This window comes from Primulina huaijiensis, chromosome 14, assembly GCF_012295235.1.
Source record: "Primulina huaijiensis isolate GDHJ02 chromosome 14, ASM1229523v2, whole genome shotgun sequence".
NCBI lineage: Eukaryota > Viridiplantae > Streptophyta > Magnoliopsida > Lamiales > Gesneriaceae > Primulina > Primulina huaijiensis.
Window position 1 is genome coordinate 13,330,810 of NC_133319.1, and position 21,583 is coordinate 13,352,392.

The window sequence follows — 21,583 nt, forward strand, 5'->3', positions numbered from 1 at the left end:
ATTTATGGGAGGTAAATTTTATCAGAGTAACACGATCGTACAGCCCAACCAACAAACAAAAGGATTATTTAAAGAAAATTGAGTTGGATGATCTGAAATCATGGAGATTGTGAAGCGGAGAACGGTGAAATCATTGGTCACGAAGATGGGTTCTGTATCGGAACAGACTCGTATCGAATCCATCTACGAGCTGCGTTTGCTTACGAAAAACGATCCCGACAGCCGCCCCATTATTGCGGAGGCGAACGCCATACCCTTGATCGGGGAATCCCTTTATTCTCTGGTGAAAATTCTTCAAGAAAACGCCACCACGACGCTATTGAACTTGTCTATATCCTGCAAAGAGTTTCTCATGTCTTCCCATGTTGTTCTGGATGCCCTCTCCCACGCCCTACGCAACCCGGCCTCCTCTCTTGGCCTCAGATACCTTGATCATCTTCCCGCTGGCTGATAGCAAGGTCAGCATTTCTTCGATGTCTTTAGAGAAGCGTGATAGGCCTTCAGTCGGCAGATTTAATAGATTTCTGAAATACTCTTCATCAACAACCATAGAATGATTGTTGACCTTCATTTGTATCTTTCTATCGTCAGTGACATTGCTGGACTCATAGATGGATAAGAGTTCTGGAGAGTAAATTTTCTGAGTTGCCAGCTCCAGAAATTGACGAAGTTCAGTAGATTCAATCTTCTAGAAAACACTTCGAACTGATTCATCTTTGACGGAGAAAATCGATTCGAAATAAATAGCAACAATGTTCCACAAGAATGCGGGAGTCTGGGTTGCCATTGGATTGAAGTTGCTGCAAAAATGAAGAAATTTGCAATATATTTGCTTTGAAGATTTGAGAGTTAGAAAATATTTAGAAATAGTAAAGTAAAAGCTGAGTAGGGCGGTTACTCAAATATGTTTCGTGACTTTCAAATTTTGGACACGTGTCAGTTCGTGAGTAGTTTGACCATAAATTCAGGTATTTCAACCATTTTATTTATTTTGGAAATTGAAATTAAGTAGTTAAGCAATAAAGTGATTCAATTTAAATTAAACAGTTGTGAAATAACAAATTTAAACCAATCACGAATCTCATTTGTAGAACTTAACTGAATTAAAATCAGTTAACTTATTTGATAAGATCAGTTGGTTTGAGTACCGAGTGGTTAGTTTGAAACTGAATCAGTTCAATTTAGGAACAACTGAAGAGCTCCAAGATGAGCCCAATCTTGAATGCGATCCAAGGAACTTAAAAAAAAGCAATATCTAATGTCAATTCATCCAAATGGCTTGAAGTCTTGCACTTCGATCTGTACTCTATGTATTCGAACCAAGTATGGTCCTCTGCAGATCCACCTGAGAGAATTGTTCTCATATGATACAAATAGATTTATAAAAAGAAGCTTGAGGCAAATGGGAAAGTAGTGATCTTCAAAGTTAGATTGTTAGCAAAATAATATACTCAAAGGAAATTAATTGACTATAAAGAAACATTTTCTACAGTCGTAATGTTCAAGTTTATTAGGATACTGCTAGCCATAGTAGCATGATATGACTATGAAATATGAAAAATATATCTGGAGACAACGTTCCTTAATGGTGATAATAAAGAAGATAATTATATGTCTAATTCTGAAGAATTCACATAAGTGAGAAATGAGTATAAAGTATGCAAACTTCATATATCCATTTATGGACTCAAACATACATCAAGGATTTGTAACCTCATATTTGGCAATACTATAAAAGAGTTTGATTTTGTGAAGAATCCTAAAAAACCTCATGTGTACAAGAAGGTTAGTGGGAGTGCAATGACATTCCTAGTATTTTATGTTGATGACATACTACTAATTGGAAACGATGTAGAATTTTCGCAATAAAATAAAGTATGGTTAAATATTAAATTCTCCATGAAGGACATGGATGAAGCATCCTATGTACTAAGAATACAAATCTATATGGATATATCAAAGAGGATGCTAGAGTCCACCCAAGCCACTTATATCGATATCATAATAAGGAGATTTTCTATGGAGGAGTCTAAGAGATGATATCTATTAATGTGTCATGATGTGACTATATCCAAGTCTAAGTGTCTTGAGACTAATGATGAGATCGAAACCATGACATGTTCCTTATGCGTCTGCCATTAGTAGTTTTATTTATGCTATGATATCTATTTGATCTGATATAGTCTTTGCACTAAGTATTACAAGTAGGTATTAGTTGAATCCCGGTCCATTGCATTGGAAATCCATGAAGGATATTCTTAAGTTTTTAAGAAGGAATAAGAACTTGATTATAGTTTATGGGGTTGCAAAATAAAAACTCGAAGGCTATACTGATTATAGGTTCTAATCAGATATGGATGATTCAAAATCAGCCACTGGATTTCTGTTCAAACTCAATGGTGGTGCTGTCTCTTGAAGAGTTCCAAGCAAGACACCACATCAGATTCAACCACTGAAGCCGATACATGGCTGCATCCCCTGCCAATACCATTGTTTGAGAAACATCGTGAAACAATGAGTTTGAGATCTATGAGTAGTTGGTTGTAGTGCAAGCGGGATATTGTTAGAGTATGTATCTAATGAGCTAACTTGAGGATTGAACTTTATTGACTCTCATGTAAAAACAATCTTTATTTTAATAATATTTTACGATTTTATTCAATTATGACATTTACTTTATCTATATACAAATCCAAGTAACATAGATAAAGTTCTTGAATATACTGTAGTAACATGATGTCTATCTCGTAACGTAGATCATGAAATCCATTAGGAAGTGTACTCTATATTCTAAATTCTTTCCCACTTTATTCAGCCTCCTAAATCAATGATAAATGTTGCTCGAGCTCGAGACTAGCATATGTGATGTAAATGACATGTTTCATTGGTAAGGGCATGAACATGTTCATTCATACAAATGAGTGCTCATTGGATGAGGTACTGAAAACCCTCCCTCAAAATTTTCAAGTGGTTATCACTTATCGAGTAGATTAGTCCGCAGTTATGGTTGTACGACATTAGTACTTTGACCTAGGACAACATGGAGGCTCTACGTACTAGCATTGTTCATTCATACAAATGAGTGCTCATTGGATGAGGTACTGAAAACCCTCCCTCAGAATTTTCAAGTGGTTATCACTTATCGAGTAGATTAGTCCGCAGTTATGGTTGTACACAATTAGTACTTTGACCTAGGACAACATGGAGGCTCTACATACTAGCATTGTACTTTGATTCGTTTATCGGCTCCATGAGGGTCATCAAGTAGTGAGGTTGGGTGTAGTTTGGACATACATAAGAGCCAATGCATGGTAGTCGGGGGATTCACCGCTCACCTACGGGTGCTGATATTCTATGTGATTTGATAAGTTAATAGTGCAATGAATATTTGGCCAGAGTAAGACATGTGTATTATGGAAACTTGTTTCCTTAGTTGCACATATGATGACACTATTATTACTAAAAAATACATCACATTATTATCAAATTCATTTGCAATTTTTTATATATCAATAGTTGTAGATTCGATCGAGATATATGTGTTGAACGGACCGTATTGTACGTTAATCATAACCTACTGGTTCTTTCAGGTACTATCAGTGGTACCTAGTGGATCATGAGACGATGCTACTATAAACTCTTACCATGATCTGATGAGTGCAATTAGATTTGAGTTCTGACGTTCTTAATAAAGAGGTTGATGAAATAAGTACAAATTTTGTCCTGAAACATTTTAAGTTGTGAACGTGCGGCTAGCTGTATATCTGAACCATTGAGGGTCGCACATGGAAGTTGTGGAAGTTAGCATGACTGCTAATCTTGTGAGGAGAGTGCAACTGCCTAATTTAGTGAAGGAGCTCCAAAATAGGCAGCTGACCAAATTGTGAACAGTGGAAAATTTTGACCTTTGTAATATTCATTTTTCATTAAATTAACGATTTTTGTAATCTCGTCACATCGGTGTTGTCTTATTATCGATTGGAAATTTAATTAATCCACAATCCTAAAATTTTAAAACAAGTAAACCTTTAAGCCTTCACTAAACAAGTTGTTACATTTCAAATTGAATTATAAGAAATTTTTTTCTGGACTGCCAAATTAAATATTTCTCAAGGGAAACCGTCGACATCTACCATAGACTCTACATTATCGCACACCATTTCTTTCATTGGCTTTCACCATGGTGGGGCCTCGGGCTGAAGAGGGTAAGACCTTCCTATATCTAGCTTAAGAGGCAGCCATCTAAGACGACCATAAAGGAGAAAAATGGAAAGACTCCTCCTAATGACACACTCCAAATAAGGGATCTCGAAGCATATGATGATATGATACCTATGGAGGATTCTAGGTTTCAATAGCTCTGAAACTCTTGAATTCCAGAGCACCGCGGGTTAAGGCAAACGTGTGTGAGATTAGAATTTCAAATCTATTGTCCCTTAACCAAACCCCATTTGCTCATGATTTTTAGGATTTCATGCACGGTTGCCATATTCAGGACAGAAAAACAAATTAAAATAGAACGAGAAAGAGAGAAAGAAAGATATATGTTTATTTATCTCCCTCTTTTGGATGATTATGTTATTTTATTATTATTTTTTTCTCGTATTTTTCCTTCTCTTTTCTTGTTCTTGACTAATTTGATTAATATTCTTTATTTAAATGACCGATTACACATACCTTTGGTTTTTAGTATTGTAGAGATCTAATCTTCTGTCAGTCCTTATCTTTTTTATGTCACATCAAATATTCTTATCCACTAAGGTCCGTAATGATATATCTGTGTTCAATGATGTAGTATTGAGACTTATCTCCAAAGGTATGACATGATAGGTGGGGGACTTTAGATTATTTAGTTGAGCGATCTTTGAACTACGAGAAGAGTGCTTGTTCAAGACCAAATGATGAACTATTATTAATACCTAAGGTATCATCACCCAATATAGCTTGACGTCAACGAGTGCGAAGAGGAGGCCTGTCTCATTTGGTTTTGAATATTTCCTTACCCAAGAAGAAAGAAGAGATAAGATCTTTTTTAGGAGCATAATAATGGCGGAAGGTGTCTTTTCATTGGTTACCTTTAAGATCCATTACATCATCNCTAATTTTTTTTTTTTTTTTTTTTGCTTTTGACACTATTCTTCTGCCTTTTGAACTTCACAATTCTTGGAACAATCATCTATATTAGGAAAAAAAATAAGATTTTTGCAACTTATCATCACTTGAACTTCACGTGGTCTTCACAAATTTGAGATAGAAGAAGAGTTAGCAATATTGAAGGCGTGATGAAAAGGGTTGAAATCTTGGAGAGAAAGATTGGAAGTTTCAAAGAACATGCATCTAAACCGCTGAAATTTCTTTTAATTCTCGTTATTATGTTTGCATCTATAGATTTAAACATTTTTTTTAATTTATGAAGTAGACTTTTGTAAACTGAGGTCATGTAGGGCCGAGACAAATTATTTTTCATGATTTGAGTTTGATTTGATTTAATTATTTGTTTCAATTCATTGAGTGATGTTGATTATCATGTTTGCATTTAGTATAATCTTCTGTTTTTATATGAACCAATAAATCATGCAATTTATTTCAATTGATGTTGATTATCATGTTTGCATTTAATCTAGTCAGTTCATATAAAAACAGAAGACTATACATTAATATTTGTTTCACTACATTAATTTACATATAGTAAAGTTGACTAAGAATACATTCATTTTCTATATGCGATTTTAGATTGAAAAATTTGAAATTTCATAGCGACTTAAAAGTGGTAAATCTAATTAAATTCAATTTAAAATAATTGGAATGGTAGATTTAGTTAAATTTATTAACTCGAATAATCCTTTAACAAATAATCTAGGGAAATTTATCGTGAATTGAATAATTAATTATTTGGATTTGAATTTGACACGTAGATTATAACTTGACTTGATACCGTTGTACGCCTTAACCATTTTTAAGAATTAAAATTTTCCTCGCAATTTCCCTCGTCGATTTTAACACCAACAAGGGTGCTTCAAACAAAATATTCTCAATAAGCTGCAATAGCTCGTGTTCTAAGAATGTTAACACCGATTAAATAAATCGAGTTTGGTTTTTACACCAAGCAGAAAATACTCGAAATAAGCCTCCGTGAATAAAACTGAAAACATTAAGCTAGGATTAGTTGCAGTTTGTATCAATTAAGTTATAGGAAGAACTGAACTGATATTAGCTGAACCAATCAGTTGAGTTTTGAAATAGTTGTAAACAAGTAAATACACGGGGGTTTGTTTATGGATGTTCGGATACTTTAATCGCTCCGACGTCACCTCTTCTACCTCTCGGATAGGATCCACTAACAGACTGAAGGTAACACCTATCAGTCGGCACATTATTTAACGTTTCATATGCAGAGACTACATACACAAGTTTAACGTCTTTGTGCAAGACTCATTCAACTAAATCTATCTCTCTGTATATGTGAGTGAATTGTGCTTCAAAATTAAGCTGATAACACTATGAAGTGTTCCCTAAAATCTGGACTGATTTGCTTCTTGTAAGCTGATAAGACTTTAAGCCTGTTCTCTGTGTATGTGTATATCTTGGTATCTTCTTCTATGGACGATCATACACTTCACGTTATACACTTATTTTTATTAATGATCTTGATCTTGTATTTATAGATGCAAATTGACCATACATCAAGACTCATCAATTATGTCTGTTTCTTTTTGAAATCGTTCCTTGAAATTTGTATATGTACTTTCTGACAGTCATTCTGGACGTATTGACTTTAAGATCTGCTGCAACATTCATTATTTTCCTTTTATCGGACAATTGTTGTTACCCTTATGCAAAGTTGGAATCTTGCTACGATTTGCGAATTGGTATGCTCCAAACTGATGCTTTGAACTGGTCTTAAACTGGTCTGGTGAAATCAGTTGGCTCGTCAGCTTGACTGATTTCACTGATTCAGTGGAACTGATCTTCGATATATCAGTTGGACTGGTTTAGTTTTGGGCAATCAGTTGGCACTTTCAGTTTGCGTCTCGATAGCTTCAGTTTTGACTTGTAAACTGATCAGTTTAAAGCCTAATCAGTTTCAGTTTCTGCGCACTTAGGTAAACTCGTTAGAAACAAAATAACAAGTTTTGTTAACATCAAAATCAAGATTGCGAACATGAAATGTTCTAACATTACTGATTAATTTCTTGTTTTAATTATTTTATTTTAGTTTTTTCGTTTGATTTTAGTTTCAATGAATTTGACCTCAACTCACTTTAATTCAAAATATAATTTATATTTTATTATTTAAATATCGAAGTACGACGATTTGATTTATCATTCATTTACTCATATATGACTTGGTCCATCTGCTAGGCTTCGTTTGATTTGTGTGATGAGATAACTGAGTAAAAAATATGTAAATGAATATTTATACAAATATAAAGATAGTTGATATAATGTGATTAAATATATAATGTTTGGTATGAATGATTAAAAAATTGAGATAAATAATTGAGTGTTTGGTGTGATTGATTATAAAAGTAAAAAAATTAAAAATATTCTTTAATTTTCCAAAATGCCCTCAATTGAACCTTCTTTCCATACCTACGCACAAGAAATCACCCAACCCTTTATGTGTCTCCCAGGCCAGAAGAAAACTTCATTATCTCTTCAAAAACCTTCGCATAAAAATATTTACGTCTTATTCACAATCACTTCTTTGTCAATACTACCCCTTATAAAAAAATTATTGCTACAAGAGCAAATTAGTATCCAATAGTAGGAGATAAAACCAGAAGGTGGAAACAATCTTGAAACAAACACTATGCCATTAATATATACAATATTCTAAAATAAATTTAGATACACAATGGCGATAACTGAACTTTGAAACAAAAAAAAACAAGTAAATTAAAGCACAAAAAAACAGTTCTTATGTTTGCCCAACATGGTGTATCGACATATCAGAGAAAACACAATAAAAATTTTGGGCATTTATTCGAAAAAGAGGTTATTGCCAACAAATGTTTCGAAAAAAATATAGACAAAATAATTATTCCTTAAATCAATGTAGAGATCTCCATCTTCAGAAAATTAATTGTTGGTCGATGTTCATAACAACAAACTTCAAAACAAAAAATGGTTAAAATTCTTGAAGAAACTAAGCATTGTCATGAAGATCGACACACTTACCTTGGTCGATGCTTGCTACACCTTGTGAAATTTATTTTTCTTCATTTCATCGTACAGTAGTCATGAGAGGAAGAGGGTAAAATACATCTTTTTTTCCCTGCAGAGAAAATATTGCCGCTTCTCACTCTTGTAAGGTTTATTGGGAAAGGGGTATTTGTGTAAATATATTTTCTCATTTTTAATATTGTTTAGTACTGGATACTCATCACTTAGGTGGATAAGGATCTCTTCTCCTCCCAACTTATCTATTTATCACATGCCCAAAGATTAAATTGGGTCAGTCAATCAGTGAGAATAACAAATGACAAATAATGATTATGAGACAATCCACTTTTTATCTGACAAACTAAACACAGTCTTAGAGTAATTTTAAACCGAAAATATCTACCAATGGGCCACAACCATCTGAGCCCCAACAACCAAATCCAATTGTCTATGATATTAAACCATGAGCTAAAAAATATAATTTAACCCCAAAACAATATTACAATTATATTCGCTAATTTTAAAAATTATAATTAACTCATTAAAGTTAACTAGAGTTGTTTTTATAAATCTCATGTTTTTTTTTTAATAATATAAATCTTCTGTTTTTGGGTTGTATTGTGAAGCGTATTGAATTATCCAAAGACACCACCCATCCGAGCAAAATCTCACTCGTCTCCTTCGTTGCTCCAATATAATGCAAGCTGCCATCTTCTCATTCCACACTTCACCTCCATCTCTCCCCCTCTCTTTCAATACTCGTCAACCGAAAAGTACTCTGTTTTTCCATCCCAACGTTAGGGACAGACCCTCTTCTCTAACATTTTCAAGAAGGCTGTTATGTAAACCCCCTGCTGGGAAATATCTCAGTGATGACTATCTTGTGGTATCTATCTGCACCTTTTCATTTCGTTTCTTGATATGGGATTTCGTTTTTATTTGAATTTTTTACTTCTTCAATGTAAAGTTTCGATTTTTTCTTTTTTCGTTCTGGGATTTTGTGTTTTTTGCTCTTTTTTTTTTTAAAAAAATTATTACTGGCTGTCGGGCGGAGTGAATTATGTTGTTTTTGAGAATGGAGTGCAGAAAAAGATGGTGATTTATCTCGGAGTTTTTTAATTTTTTTGAACATAAATAAATGCTTTCTCGTGCGATTTTGCTAGATTTTTCTTTTTTGTATCCAATATAAAAGACTTTCAAGATGCCACTAAAATCAATTTTATTTTTCTTTTCTTTTCAGTTACAAGCCTAATCTCAAAATATAATTTTTAATCCATTTGATTTTCGGTCGAGTAAATTTTTAATCCCTTTGTTTTTTAGTATCCACTAGAGGTGCCAGGTTCATTAAAGTGGCAATTTCCCACATCAAATAATATCATTATTTTTTGTGTTTGTCTAGGTTAAAATGTCCGGTTTGTTCTCTTTTATATGAATGTTTTGATTTTTTTGCAGAAAAAGATATCCGCAGAAGATCTCCAAGAGCTGGTGAAGGGGGAGAGAAAAGTACCACTTATCATCGATTTTTATGCCACATGGTGTGGTCCTTGTATTTTGATGGCTCAAGAACTGGAAATGGTATGCTTTGGTTCTACTTGATATGAGCAGAGAATTTTATCTTGAATTATGTTTCATTATGTTTTTTTTCCGTGTGTAATGTGTAAAGAGTTGTTTTAAGTAGTTGGAAAGAGTCATTTTCTAAGGCTACACATGTTTCTTAGATTCTAAATTTCTTTTGCTTGAAGTAAGTGGTTCCGTACTTGAATTAGAAATAATGCTGTTCATGAATCTGGATCGTAGATTAATGAATCTCTCTTAAGAGTTTGACATAATCTCATGTTACATCTTATCGTATGGAACTTATTTCTACAGAACTAGTTGTTTAATAATTTACGAGTAATGAAACATTGTGACTTTGAAGCACTGGTGTGGTTGCTTATCATGCTATTTTTGGTGGAGTAAATTTGCCTATGGAGAAACAGGAGAATAATGTCAATTATAATTATTAAAACTGTCACCTAATTAGCTTTTCTTTTGCTTTGAAATAATTTGTGTAACTAGCACGAAAAGCGAAGGAACAAGTGCTTGTTTATTCTTGGTTTCTTTTTTTTCTGGGTTGGGTTTGATTTGTTTATAGCTTGTTGGAGTTCGGTTTGTTTTATAGAAGGCAAGTTTAGGGCACCTTTAAGTTCATAAAATCTTGATGCCAGACAAACTTGGTTCAGTAAGCCAATAGTTCCAAACGCAACGCAATTAATTAAAGCACCACAACTTCAGCTCAGATCTGGCTTGTTCAAGAACTTGTTGGAAATCGTTTATAAATTTCAAACATTATCTCATGCTCTGTCGTGAACGATCCAGCGCATAGTGAGCGCATGGTGATACGGTCCGAAACCTACGACATCATATATCAAATACCGAAGATTCACATTTGGAAATTTCGAGCTGTTGCTTAGTCAATTGGAGTCATCGGGACAGTGCTTATCTTATCCATTTGTTAGTTGAATAAAAGAGTTTATCCCATGTAGGTAATCCGTAAGTTTCAATTTGAATAAAAAGGTTTATCCCATGTGGGGGCAATCCATTAGCTGGACAGTTTTATCTTTCGAAATTCATAATTGATGTTTAAATAACTCTTTCATTGAAATAAAGAAGCAAGCTGTTAAATTTTATTTATTTTTTTATTATTGTGGAGATCGTGAGGTTCTTTCAATCGAGCCTCAAACACTCGTTCAAAATAGGTAGATACGGAAGGAAACAACCAAGAACAAGAATAAACAACACTCTACACTCGTGTCCATCGGCCCATAACTCGATCCTTATCCCGCTCACATAACATGCTCTCTCACACGTGATTACTTGGTTGTGTATATTACTTTGGTAGCCCCTTGCATTCTAGCCATGTCATTGTGTTTGCTAAATAAGGAGTGAAACAGCCTTGCATAAACAATCCATATTGTAGAGCAGATGAGTATTTGGCTGCTGTACATGGAAAATTCAGACCAGTTTGATCTTCATAACTTACGGAAGTTCAAAATTTTCGACCATGACCAGAACTTCTTGTGCATTTAGTTATTGTGTTTTCTCGTTGTATCTCGTCGATGTGTTGACCTTTTCTTAACGTGGACAGTTATATATCCACCCTATATTGAATTCATTTTGGGTTAATAAATTTACTTTTTAATTCTCAAGAAACCTCATGTGGACATGACTCAATCAATGGCTTATGCATGGTTTTTGAGACTCGAATTAAACAATTATAGATAAATTTACTTTTTAATTCTCAAGAAACCTCGTGTGGACCTGACTCAATCAATGGTTTATGCATGGTTTTTGAGACTCAAATAAAAAAAATTTGTGGAGAAAAAATGATTGTCCGATGTTGTTAGGGCAATGCCAAGAGAGAATATAGATTGCCAACTTTCAGGCTGCTAGTTTTGAGAATGGCATATTAAACATGTTTATATTCTTGATAATGATGCTTGAGGTCTTCAGTTGATTTTACTGTCAATTTGTGTACGTCAGCTTGCAGTTGAATATGAAAACAACGCATTAATCGTAAAGGTCGATACAGACGACGAATATGAATTTGCACGTGACATGCAGGTACTCTACTTACTATATGTAAGAGTTTTTCTTAACTGCTTAAGTTTGTCCATTTATCGAAGTATATTGTTAGAAAATAAGTAAATAATTTATTCTTCGATTGTTCAGCTGAAATTCCTGAAGGTGTGCCGTCTTTTATGTATCAATTATGTTTGTTCTTATGAATTATCCATATGAATGAGCGGTTATATAGCATAGCTTCTTCAGGAAGAACATAGCTGAATAGTTTGTTCTCATGAACTGCGATCACGAAGAAATAATAGAATAAGAAAACAATATAATTTGTTGCAGGTTCGAGGATTACCGACAGTGTATTTTCTGAGTCCGGATCCAAATAAAGACGCTATTAGAACAGAAGGGCTCATCCCGATACAGATGATGCGTGATATAATCGATAATGAATTGTGAAATGACAGGGTGAATGTTCCTCCTTGCTATCATCGCAGTCCTCTTTCTCGAGAAGTCGAAATTTTAAAAAAATTCAAGAACAGGTTTCAGCTGAGAAGATTGTTAAGTCCATAACCATATTTCATGTATGCAGATGAAAGACAAGACTGAATTTCGATCATTGAAGTTGCTTTTAGGGGTGTTTAACTAAGGTGTTAGGGGTGTTTAACTAAGGTGTGGTTCGATTTTAGATAAATTATATTTTATCGGTTTTACAAATTTTTCAAATCAAAGCAAACCATTAATTATTTATTATCAAACCAATGTATTTTGGTTTGGTCTGGTTTGAATAATTAATATTAAATTTTGAGTTTTATTTGAAATATTGTAACTTGGAAAAAATTAGCAATTGACACTTGATAGAAGTTATGTGAACATTTTATTTGATTATGGACTAAAATTATTGGACTAAAATTATTATAAGTAAAATATAATAAATTAAAATACTTAAACAAGTTATAGAATTATTCAATTTATTTATAAAAATAACAAATTTTTTTAGAGTTTTCGTTTATTTGTGCTAAAATATGAAATAAGCAAATTCTCAATGTGTAATTTGAATGTAGAAGACAAAAATCAAATAAAATATTTATGTATGCTTTTGGGCTAAAATTGTGTAACCCGATAATATTGTGCAAGACCATAAGTTAAATTTATCGTAAGATAAAGAGAGCTCAATATCGCTCAAAACAACAAATTTTTGCAAATTTCAATCTTAGATATTCAAGCATTAGTTCCATTTTCATGCATTTCGCGTATTTGTGATTCCAGATTTCAACAACTTTACTATAATTTTTTTAAGTTTTGTGAATTCTTATAGATTTGTTTTTCTTTTTAGCGTGATATTTATTTTTATGTGAGTAGAACTTACAATTAAATTTGGTTCTTACGTCATTTGAATTACTAGAAGTTAGATATTTACTATTTTCACTCAACTTGTTGCATTTACATCTGACATGACGCATATTACACCAATTTTCTTCAAATAAAAACCCAGTAAGACCATAAATATGCCTTTTAAGAATGAAAGAGAATAACAATCCAAAAAGTATGGAGTCTCAGTCAAACCAGGAGAAGACTCAAATTCCACTGTCAGCGCAACCTAATGATGAATAATAAAATGACGAGTTAGATCAGCATCAGGGTCTTATTTCATCTACAAATGCTCAAGTTTCAAAAAATTTGATAGAGAAGTTGACTGCTATGAATTGTCCAAGGCAATGTCTGATGCTGCTCTTGCTTGCTTGAAGACTTTCATGGGTGAACATAATTGATCCACTCAGGAAGAACAAAAGACAAATGACAAGGAAGTAAACCAAGGGAGTAATCAACTTAAGGAACTTGATCATGGATTGGGGAGTTCAAAGGCCGGTGATTCTCACCGCACGATGTTTACAATCTCCAATCAACATGAAGAAAGGAATACACACCACTACATAGAAGAGAAGAAGTTGTCAGTTGGAAAGTTCAGTCATACCTAGATAATAACAGGATGGGGAGTTCAAGGCAAGTATATAGTGTAACCAATCTTGTATATCAACCTAGAGCATATGAAGTGTCGGGGATTGTATATCTCGCATCATCTACGGTACAGCAAAAGTTTAAATTTTTTGTATTTCATCATATAAAATATTTGGATGCTCTTTTGATCAATTCATGCATACTAATAGACATCTATATGGAGTTTAAGAAATATGCCTCTTAACGATTCATGTTTGGGATTGACACCAACTATTCCGGTTTTAAGTGGACATAACTCTTCTTTTAAATCCCTACGAACATATCTCCCCTTTTTGATCCCCTTGTGAACTCCTCAATCAATTCCAATGTTGGATTATTAGAGTTGGTGTCCAGTAGGCCAACTTATTGCTTTAGATTTATTGACTCTTATATAATAATCAATATTTATTTTAATAATAACAAATTATGACATTTACTTTATCTGTATACCTATGCAAATTGCATAGATAAAGACCTTGAATATACTATGATACATGAGGTTGTACATGTCACGTCGATCATGAAACACATTTTAGTTACCTTATATTCTAAACTCGTTCTTAGTCGATTCGGCCGCCTAAAATAAAGATAAAGATCGCTCGAATTCGAGACTAGCATCAGTGATGTTATGCGCGATCGAGCTCGAGATTAGCATCAGTGATGTTATGCACCACGTTTCATTTTTATGAGTATGGATATGTACAACAATACAGATGAGTGCTCATATGATGAGTCACTGAACAACCCTTCCTCGAACTTTTCAAATGTTTATCACTTATCGTGTGGATTAGTCCGTAGTAATGATCGTAAACCATTAGTCATTTGACCCTGAATAATATCGAGGCTCTATGTACTAGTGCTGAACTTTGACTCGCTTATCAAATCTGTGAGAGTCATCAAGTGAAGAGATTAGGTGTAGTTTTGACATACATAAGTGCCGATGCATTGTAGTCGGGGGTTCTCCGTACACCTATAGGTGTGGATATCCGATGTGATCTGATAAGTTAATAGTACAAGGAATCTCTGACTAGAGTATGAGTTGTGCTTTAGGGGAAAGTGTTTCTCCAGTTGCACACACGATGACTCTATGAATACTCAAAGGTACATTACATCGTTATACATAATCATAATCTACTAGTTTTTGAAGGCATTATCAATCATATTTAGGAGATCATGGAGAATAGAAGATCTTACCATGATCCGATGGGTGCTGTCAGAAATTTGTTATGATATTCTTATGATCAATGAGTTGATGCATAAAATGTGTCTAACAAGGGTAAGCACGTATAAGAGATAAATGTTATCTCAAATAACATGAGTTGTGAACTCATGGCTAGCTGTATCTCTGAACTATTTAATGCCACATAAATATTGGATTATATGTTCTCGTTGATATAGTCAAATTCAAGGAGTTGAATTTGGTAATTTAGTTTAATGAAGATAAAACATGACTTATAAATGTGTTTATAAGTAGATTGTATATTTGGAAGTTGTGAGAGTTGGCATGACTATTAAATTTGTGAGGAAAGCCTAAAATTTGGGAAGAATTCCAAAATTGACAGCTACAAAAAATGAACTTGTGGAAATTTTGATTTTTGCGAATTTTTAATTTTGCATTATAATAACGAGTACCCTTGTCACATTGTCAATGTCTAATCGTCAGTCAAAATTATTATGAAACCACAATCATGAATGGTTTGATTGATTAAACATGGAGTTTTCTAATCAAACAATGATAAGTAGATTTCTAATTAATCAAATTACCCAAGGGAAATTTAACCCCAGCCCCATAATAAACATGTCCCGAAACCCGGTCCCATATTAAACCTACACCGAAACCGGTCTACAAACGGGTTAGGGTCCAAGGCAGGTCTTGGTATTTAATGAACCCATCCCACCTCGCTTATTATATATATCTATATATTTATATAAATATACATGTATATTATTAATAATCTAATTATATTTTAAATTATATTGAATAATAAATATATTAATTCCTAATTTTAGTTCATCATACTTTAGGGTTTAAATAATTGTGTTTTATTATAATATGTTTAATATAAAAATTTATAATTATAAATTTTTTTATTAGTTGAACATAAAATAATGTATTTCAACATGTGATAATATATTTTTGTTATTAGATATTATTAATATAAAGAAAAAAAACAAATTTGATTACTTATTAATTTTTGAACATTTTATTATCACATAGTGACTACCATTAAAAACTATAATTTAAAAAATAAAAATAAAAAATTTTAGTGGGTCCAATCCGGATTGTACCCTACGGATAACGTAGAGGGGTGAGTCTAAAGTGAGGTGAGATGGATCCCGAGTTTGGCCAAACCGATGTTCTAAAAATCTCTAGACGCTAGTTGGGTGCCAGACCAGTGCCTAGAGCTTAGGCCGCCTAGGAGGAGACTAGGTACCGCTAGACAGATTGCACGATATCTAAAGACTTATAATGATTCTTAGATTAAATTTCAGCTCAAACTTTGTCAAAATCCAGTTGACACCTGGTTCATTTCTCCTACTTCGTTTGCTTAAGACAGATAAGAGACAATAGGAAATGCAAGAGAAATCAAAATAAAGAAAAAACTATATTTAAGGCCTGATCGATTTTCTTATGTGTGCAGAAATAAGTAGACAAAGAATATGAGAGTGGTGTGTTAGGACAAGCGCATACCAAAAAATTGTTGTTTTAATTTGGCTTTCAATCCCAAAATTTTTTTAAAAAAAATCTATAATTATTTCTTTTGTCATGTTCTGGTTGAAAGCTCAAAAAAAATTTCCCAAAATAACTCCAAATGCCTAGGATCGCCTAGACCCACCTTGGCGCCCTTGCTGCCTTGGCTGGCCGCCTAGCACCTTTCAGTGTGGTTGGGCGACCATCTAGCCCGAGTTTTAAAACACTGGGCTAAACTCACCACATAGTCATCCCTACTCTCCACATGTATTAGAACAAACTTTTGATTCATTTCATAATCTCGATCGGTTATCCGATATCTCGATGTTATGACTATAAATAGCTTGTCATTATGATATGCTTTTTGATTTTCGACCCACTGAATACTTTCAGGGCAATTGCCAGCTTTGGAATACTTTGCACAAATTAGGCAGTCTAGCTATTAGTTTACAACTCATTATGATTTAGAATAACATTTATTTTATTTGGGCTCATATAATTAACCTTATTCTATGCATCAATTTCTTGATCATAATAATTTCAGAACTCATTTTTGATTGGACCTATTGAATCTAGGGAAGGTAGTTCGATGAACTCATCCTATGAGCACCCATATGTGTGTTTGAACATCTCTATGTCCATATCATACCATCAGCATAATCCATCTCAATTTCTTTTTTTAAATTCAACATCTCTTAATGCTTTTCTCCCGATGAAACTGCTTTCCAGTCTTTTCCAACATCGACAGAAGCCATTGCTGAAAAGGGATCTTTTTCAATAGCCATCAATTATTTCTTTTCAAGAAACATAGGTACTCCCTTACTGATTTTCTTCTGCAAAAATTTTTTAAAGACTCAACACAATTTAGTAGCATGATTATATAAATTATGATATTTACATTAATCTCGGTCTTTCGGCTCTTCCTTAAATGAAATTCAAAGATTTTGTAGAAAGGTAATGACTTGTTCTTTGGCCAAGAAATCAGATATTTCCTCAGTTTGGGAAACATCAAAAGTATACATCATCTCTTGTGTCGGTTGGGCATCCTTGCTCTCTAATTGAGCTGGCATCTTTTTTAGCAACGAGCTCACACATGTACATGTGGTATGGACTTCGGCAAGTGCAACTCCCTCTACTCCCTGGAAACGAGGCCATGTTGTAATTTTTCCTTTTTTTGATAACTGCATGTATTCAGCAATTTTAGCGGCTAATTCAAATAAATTCATGAACTTTTTCCCTTGAAACTTCTTTGTTCAAAGCTCAAACCTTCCAGGACAATTTTCATAAATTATATCTGAGGCAAGAAATTTTTAAATCTACTCCTAATCTTTTTTAAATCTATCAATATACACATCAACACTCTTCATTCATTTGATTGATTCTATATAGATCAACAATACACACTTCTGGATCACTTTTATAAAATTGTTTGTGAAATTGTTTTTCCATTTCTTGACATGTTAAAACATAGTTTCTTGGCAACGAGGCATACCATGCAAAAGCTATACCGGTAACTGAGTTAGTAAATAACCTGAGTATTAAATCAACAAAATTTTTCAAATTACCCTACTCCCAGCATTATATAGAATATGACTATGTTCTCCACACTTGATTGTCCATCTTCCTTATAAATAAGCTGAAATAATGAACTTTGTATCCTATTGGATATGGATTATCTTCTTCTATCAATTGTGGGTATAGTTTGTGAAATTCAGGGTGGCCTATTTGTCTGAGATCTGACCCATATAATTCTTGAATCTCTCACCATAGACATATCTACCATTTCTACTTGCCTTAGAGGAAGAGAACAAAGTGGGTATTGTGCCCCCGAGAATTTTGACTAGTATTCGACCCTTGGAAACCATTGTACATCATATCATCAAAAGCATCATGCTTATATGATGGATTAATTATTGAGTGTACTTGGTTCATTGGTTGCTTTGAACTCCAAGTACCATTGTTGTGTGGATTTGGATTAATCCTCAACCCAATAACTTTTTCCCTTCTATGGGGTGGTGTGTACCTTTCATCGTTACCAGGGAATACTAAGAATGAGATGTGGATGTCACCTGCTTTAGAACTCCTTGAGACATGTTCCACAACTTTGATTTGGTTTGTCCCATGACTTGCACTTTCAAATTTGCTTGTTTGACTCATCACTGTCTTTACATAAGCCGAGATACCATCAGCAATAAGCTTTGACGTCTCTTCTACCTCTCTTGCATTTGTTTGAGGCTCGTTAATTGAACGTGGCCATTGTGTTGGACTTCAAGCTGTTCAATTATGTCTTGAACATAAATTTTTTGTGAACATTTTTCAACCATATCTTCGTCAAGGTTTAGTGGAACTTCCACTCACCTCTGATCTACAAAGAACCCCAGAAAATTACTTTCTTTAACTCCAAAATCACATTTAAGTGGATCAATTACAGGAATTTTGCCTCGTTGGCCCAATTCCTGCGGGCATTTGTTTAGGTTAAAATTGTGTGAGCCCAATAAAATTGTGCAAGTCCAAGCCTAAAAGTTAAATAACAAAAAAATTAAAAATATCTTGTCATCCCGCTAAAAAAATATTATTAACTTCCGATCATCCATCATCCTTCCTCATGAACGAACCGACTATTCAAATTTCCACGATCATGATCGGTCATGGTGTTAGTTGGTGTTAGTTCATATACACACATAGACATGAAAGTGTTTGACAATATAACAAGTTTTCCTTTCTTGTATATAAAGCTCACAATTGTATATAGACAGATAGTGTGTGAAACAAAATAAAAAAAGAGATTTTTCCTCCACATAACAGTGTTCAACGTGGTGTCAGAACCCGAAATAGATGAATGATCAGCACACTTCTGAATTTACTTGAGATTGAGTTCAGGAAGTTTTTCTCCGCTGGCTTCACGATTGAATAGTGCAGAGGAATTTCAATATGAGATGGCTATGAATCCTAATTTCAATGATATGCTATTCTTTCATCCCTCAGACACTCCAGATATGAATCTCGTCACTGATCAGTTGATAGGTACAGAGAACTATGGTGTGTGGAGTCGCGCGATGTTAATTGCGTTGCGTGGAAAGAATAAAATCAGATTCATTGATGGCACATGTAATCGTCCGATCTCTAGATCTCCTACAGTGCAACAATGGGACAGATGTAATGCCCTGGTCCTGTCTTGGATCATCAATACAGTTAGCAAAGATATATTTCGAGGCATTGTGTATGCCACTGAAGCATCTGTGGTATGGTCTGACTTAAAAGAGCATTTTGATAAAGTAAATGGATCGCGGATTTGCTTTGCATTTGAGAGTACAATCTCAGTCTATTTTTGCAAATTAAAACAATTATGGGATGAATACTCCTCCTTACTAACTCTGCCATCTTGTGAGTGTGCAACGGCTCAGAAATATCTTGAACATGATCAACAACAGCGACTACTTCAGTTTTTTATAGGATTAAATAAAATCTATCTTCAGATTCGAAATCAAATTCTCATGATGACTCCTCTACCGACCGTGGGACAACCATTTTTGATAATCTCCCAAGAAGAATCTCATCGAGCTATGATTTCTATAGAAACTCTGCGGTATTTTTTCCTAATCAAAGTAGAAGAGATCCACAGCAGAATGAAGTTCTCAAGTGCGACTATTGCAATTGGAATGGTCACACGCAAGCTACTTGTTATCGGTTTAATGGATATCCTCCAGGTCATAAAATGTTCAAGCCTCAAGGTAAGGGTGTTCCTCAGAAAGTCATGAAAAATAGAAGGCAACAATTTGATGCGAATGTGGTTGAGCGTGACTCATTTGGCATACCAACAAAAGCAACTCATGATGCTCCATTCTTCAGTCAAGCTCAATATGCTGAGATTTTGAAGCTACTGGGAAAGTGTAATACTGAAACTCCTCATGAACCTATGGTGAATATGGTAGGTACAGGGCAGATGGGCTCATTATTATTGTCTCATTTCCCAAAGGTCCCTTGGATAATAGACACTGGTGCGAATGAGCACATGGTAGGAGATTTATTGACTTTGCAAAATTCTGAATCCATAGCTGATTCCTCTGGGACAGTTGGTTTGCCAAATGGCAGTAAGGTTTCCATTAGTAGAGCAAGTTCTGTAGCCCTTACAGATTCAATCATGTTGAGAAAAGTGTTGCAAATTCCTGATTTTAGATTCAACCTGCGTTCTGTTTCTAAACTCACCAAAGAACATCAATGTTATGTTACATTTTACCCCCACTTTTGTGTGTTTCAGGACCTCAAGACTAGACAAATAATGGGGATTGGTAGAGAACGGAACAAACTTTATCACTTGGACAACACAAACAGTTCACATTCTGGTTTTTTTTCATTATCTCATGTTTCTACCTCTAGTTTTAAGTTTCAATAGTAATGCGTTGACACTTGATAATACACTAGTTCGTTCCTCAGTAAGTGATTCACTTTGGCATCAACATTTGGGTCATATATATGTGGATATGATGAACTTTTGCCTTTCATATCTACATGTGATTCTATGCCTCATTGCTCTATATGTCCACAATCAAAACAAACTCGACTTCATTTTCCACGTGCAAGCACTTCTAAAGCTTCGTGTCCTTTTGAATTATTGCACATGGATATTTTGGGATCCTTCAAAACGAAAACATAATGGAGAAAGATATTTTCTCACCGTAGTTTATGATTTTTTTAGAGGGACTCGGGTATTTTTTATGCACTTCATACTTTATATCCTACGTATCCTTGCTCATACTAAACCAATTTAGCATGTCAGTCAAAATTATTCGCACTGATAATGCAACTGATTTCTTTAAGTTGTAATGCACAACTTTGTTTCAATCTCTTGGCATAATACACCAAAGTTCTTGTCCATATACACCACAACAAAATGGTGTTGTGGAACGAAAGCATAGACACATTTTGAACATAGCTCGGGCCTTGAGATTTCAGTCATCTGTTCCACTAAAGTTTTGGGGTGATTGTGTTTTGATAGCGGTCTATCTAATTAACTGCACTCCTACTCCCTTCTTAGGAAACAAAACACCTCATGAAGTCTTATTTCATAAAGTTCCCTCATTTAATGCACAACTTTGTTTCAATCTCTTGGCATAATACACCAAAGTTCTTGTCCATATACTCCACAACAAAATGGTGTTGTGGAACGAAAGCATA

At 34.1% G+C, this 21,583-nt stretch overlaps 2 protein-coding genes and 1 long non-coding RNA gene across 3 annotated transcripts; 2 read left to right on the forward strand and 1 right to left on the reverse strand.

The window, feature by feature from the left end:
• Positions 1 to 8,786: 8,786 nt before the first annotated feature.
• Positions 8,787 to 12,363, forward strand: LOC140956596 (thioredoxin-like protein CITRX2, chloroplastic). Its single transcript, XM_073413404.1, has 4 exons — positions 8,787 to 9,052; positions 9,619 to 9,741; positions 11,689 to 11,769; positions 12,061 to 12,363. The coding sequence occupies exons 1-4, from the start codon at positions 8,864 to 8,866 to the stop codon at positions 12,175 to 12,177; spliced, it is 510 nt and encodes a 169-aa protein (XP_073269505.1). The 5' UTR covers positions 8,787 to 8,863; the 3' UTR covers positions 12,178 to 12,363.
• LOC140956597 (uncharacterized) lies at positions 10,263 to 11,682 on the reverse strand. Its single transcript, XR_012171496.1, has 2 exons — positions 11,456 to 11,682; positions 10,263 to 11,359 (listed from the first exon to the last, which is right to left on the reverse strand). It is a non-coding gene; the product is annotated as an uncharacterized lncRNA (long non-coding RNA).
• Positions 12,364 to 19,344: 6,981 nt separating the features above from the next.
• LOC140957995 (uncharacterized) lies at positions 19,345 to 20,801 on the forward strand. Its single transcript, XM_073415400.1, has 2 exons — positions 19,345 to 19,717; positions 19,885 to 20,801. Exons 1-2 carry the CDS (start codon positions 19,345 to 19,347, stop codon positions 20,799 to 20,801), a joined length of 1,290 nt encoding a protein of 429 aa, XP_073271501.1.
• The last annotated feature ends 782 nt before the right edge of the window (positions 20,802 to 21,583 follow it).

Coding starts and splice junctions, on each gene's coding strand:
- LOC140956596 (XM_073413404.1), top strand. CDS start 8,864: ATGCAAGCTGCCATCTTCTCATTCCACACTTCACCTCCATCTCTCCCC. Junction 9,053..9,618: donor TCAGTGATGACTATCTTGTG/GTATCTATCTGC, acceptor ATTTTTTTGCAG/AAAAAGATATCCGCAGAAGA. Junction 9,742..11,688: donor TGGCTCAAGAACTGGAAATG/GTATGCTTTGGT, acceptor TGTGTACGTCAG/CTTGCAGTTGAATATGAAAA.
- LOC140957995 (XM_073415400.1), top strand. CDS start 19,345: ATGGCTATGAATCCTAATTTCAATGATATGCTATTCTTTCATCCCTCA. Junction 19,718..19,884: donor GATTTGCTTTGCATTTGAGA/GTACAATCTCAG, acceptor ATCTATCTTCAG/ATTCGAAATCAAATTCTCAT.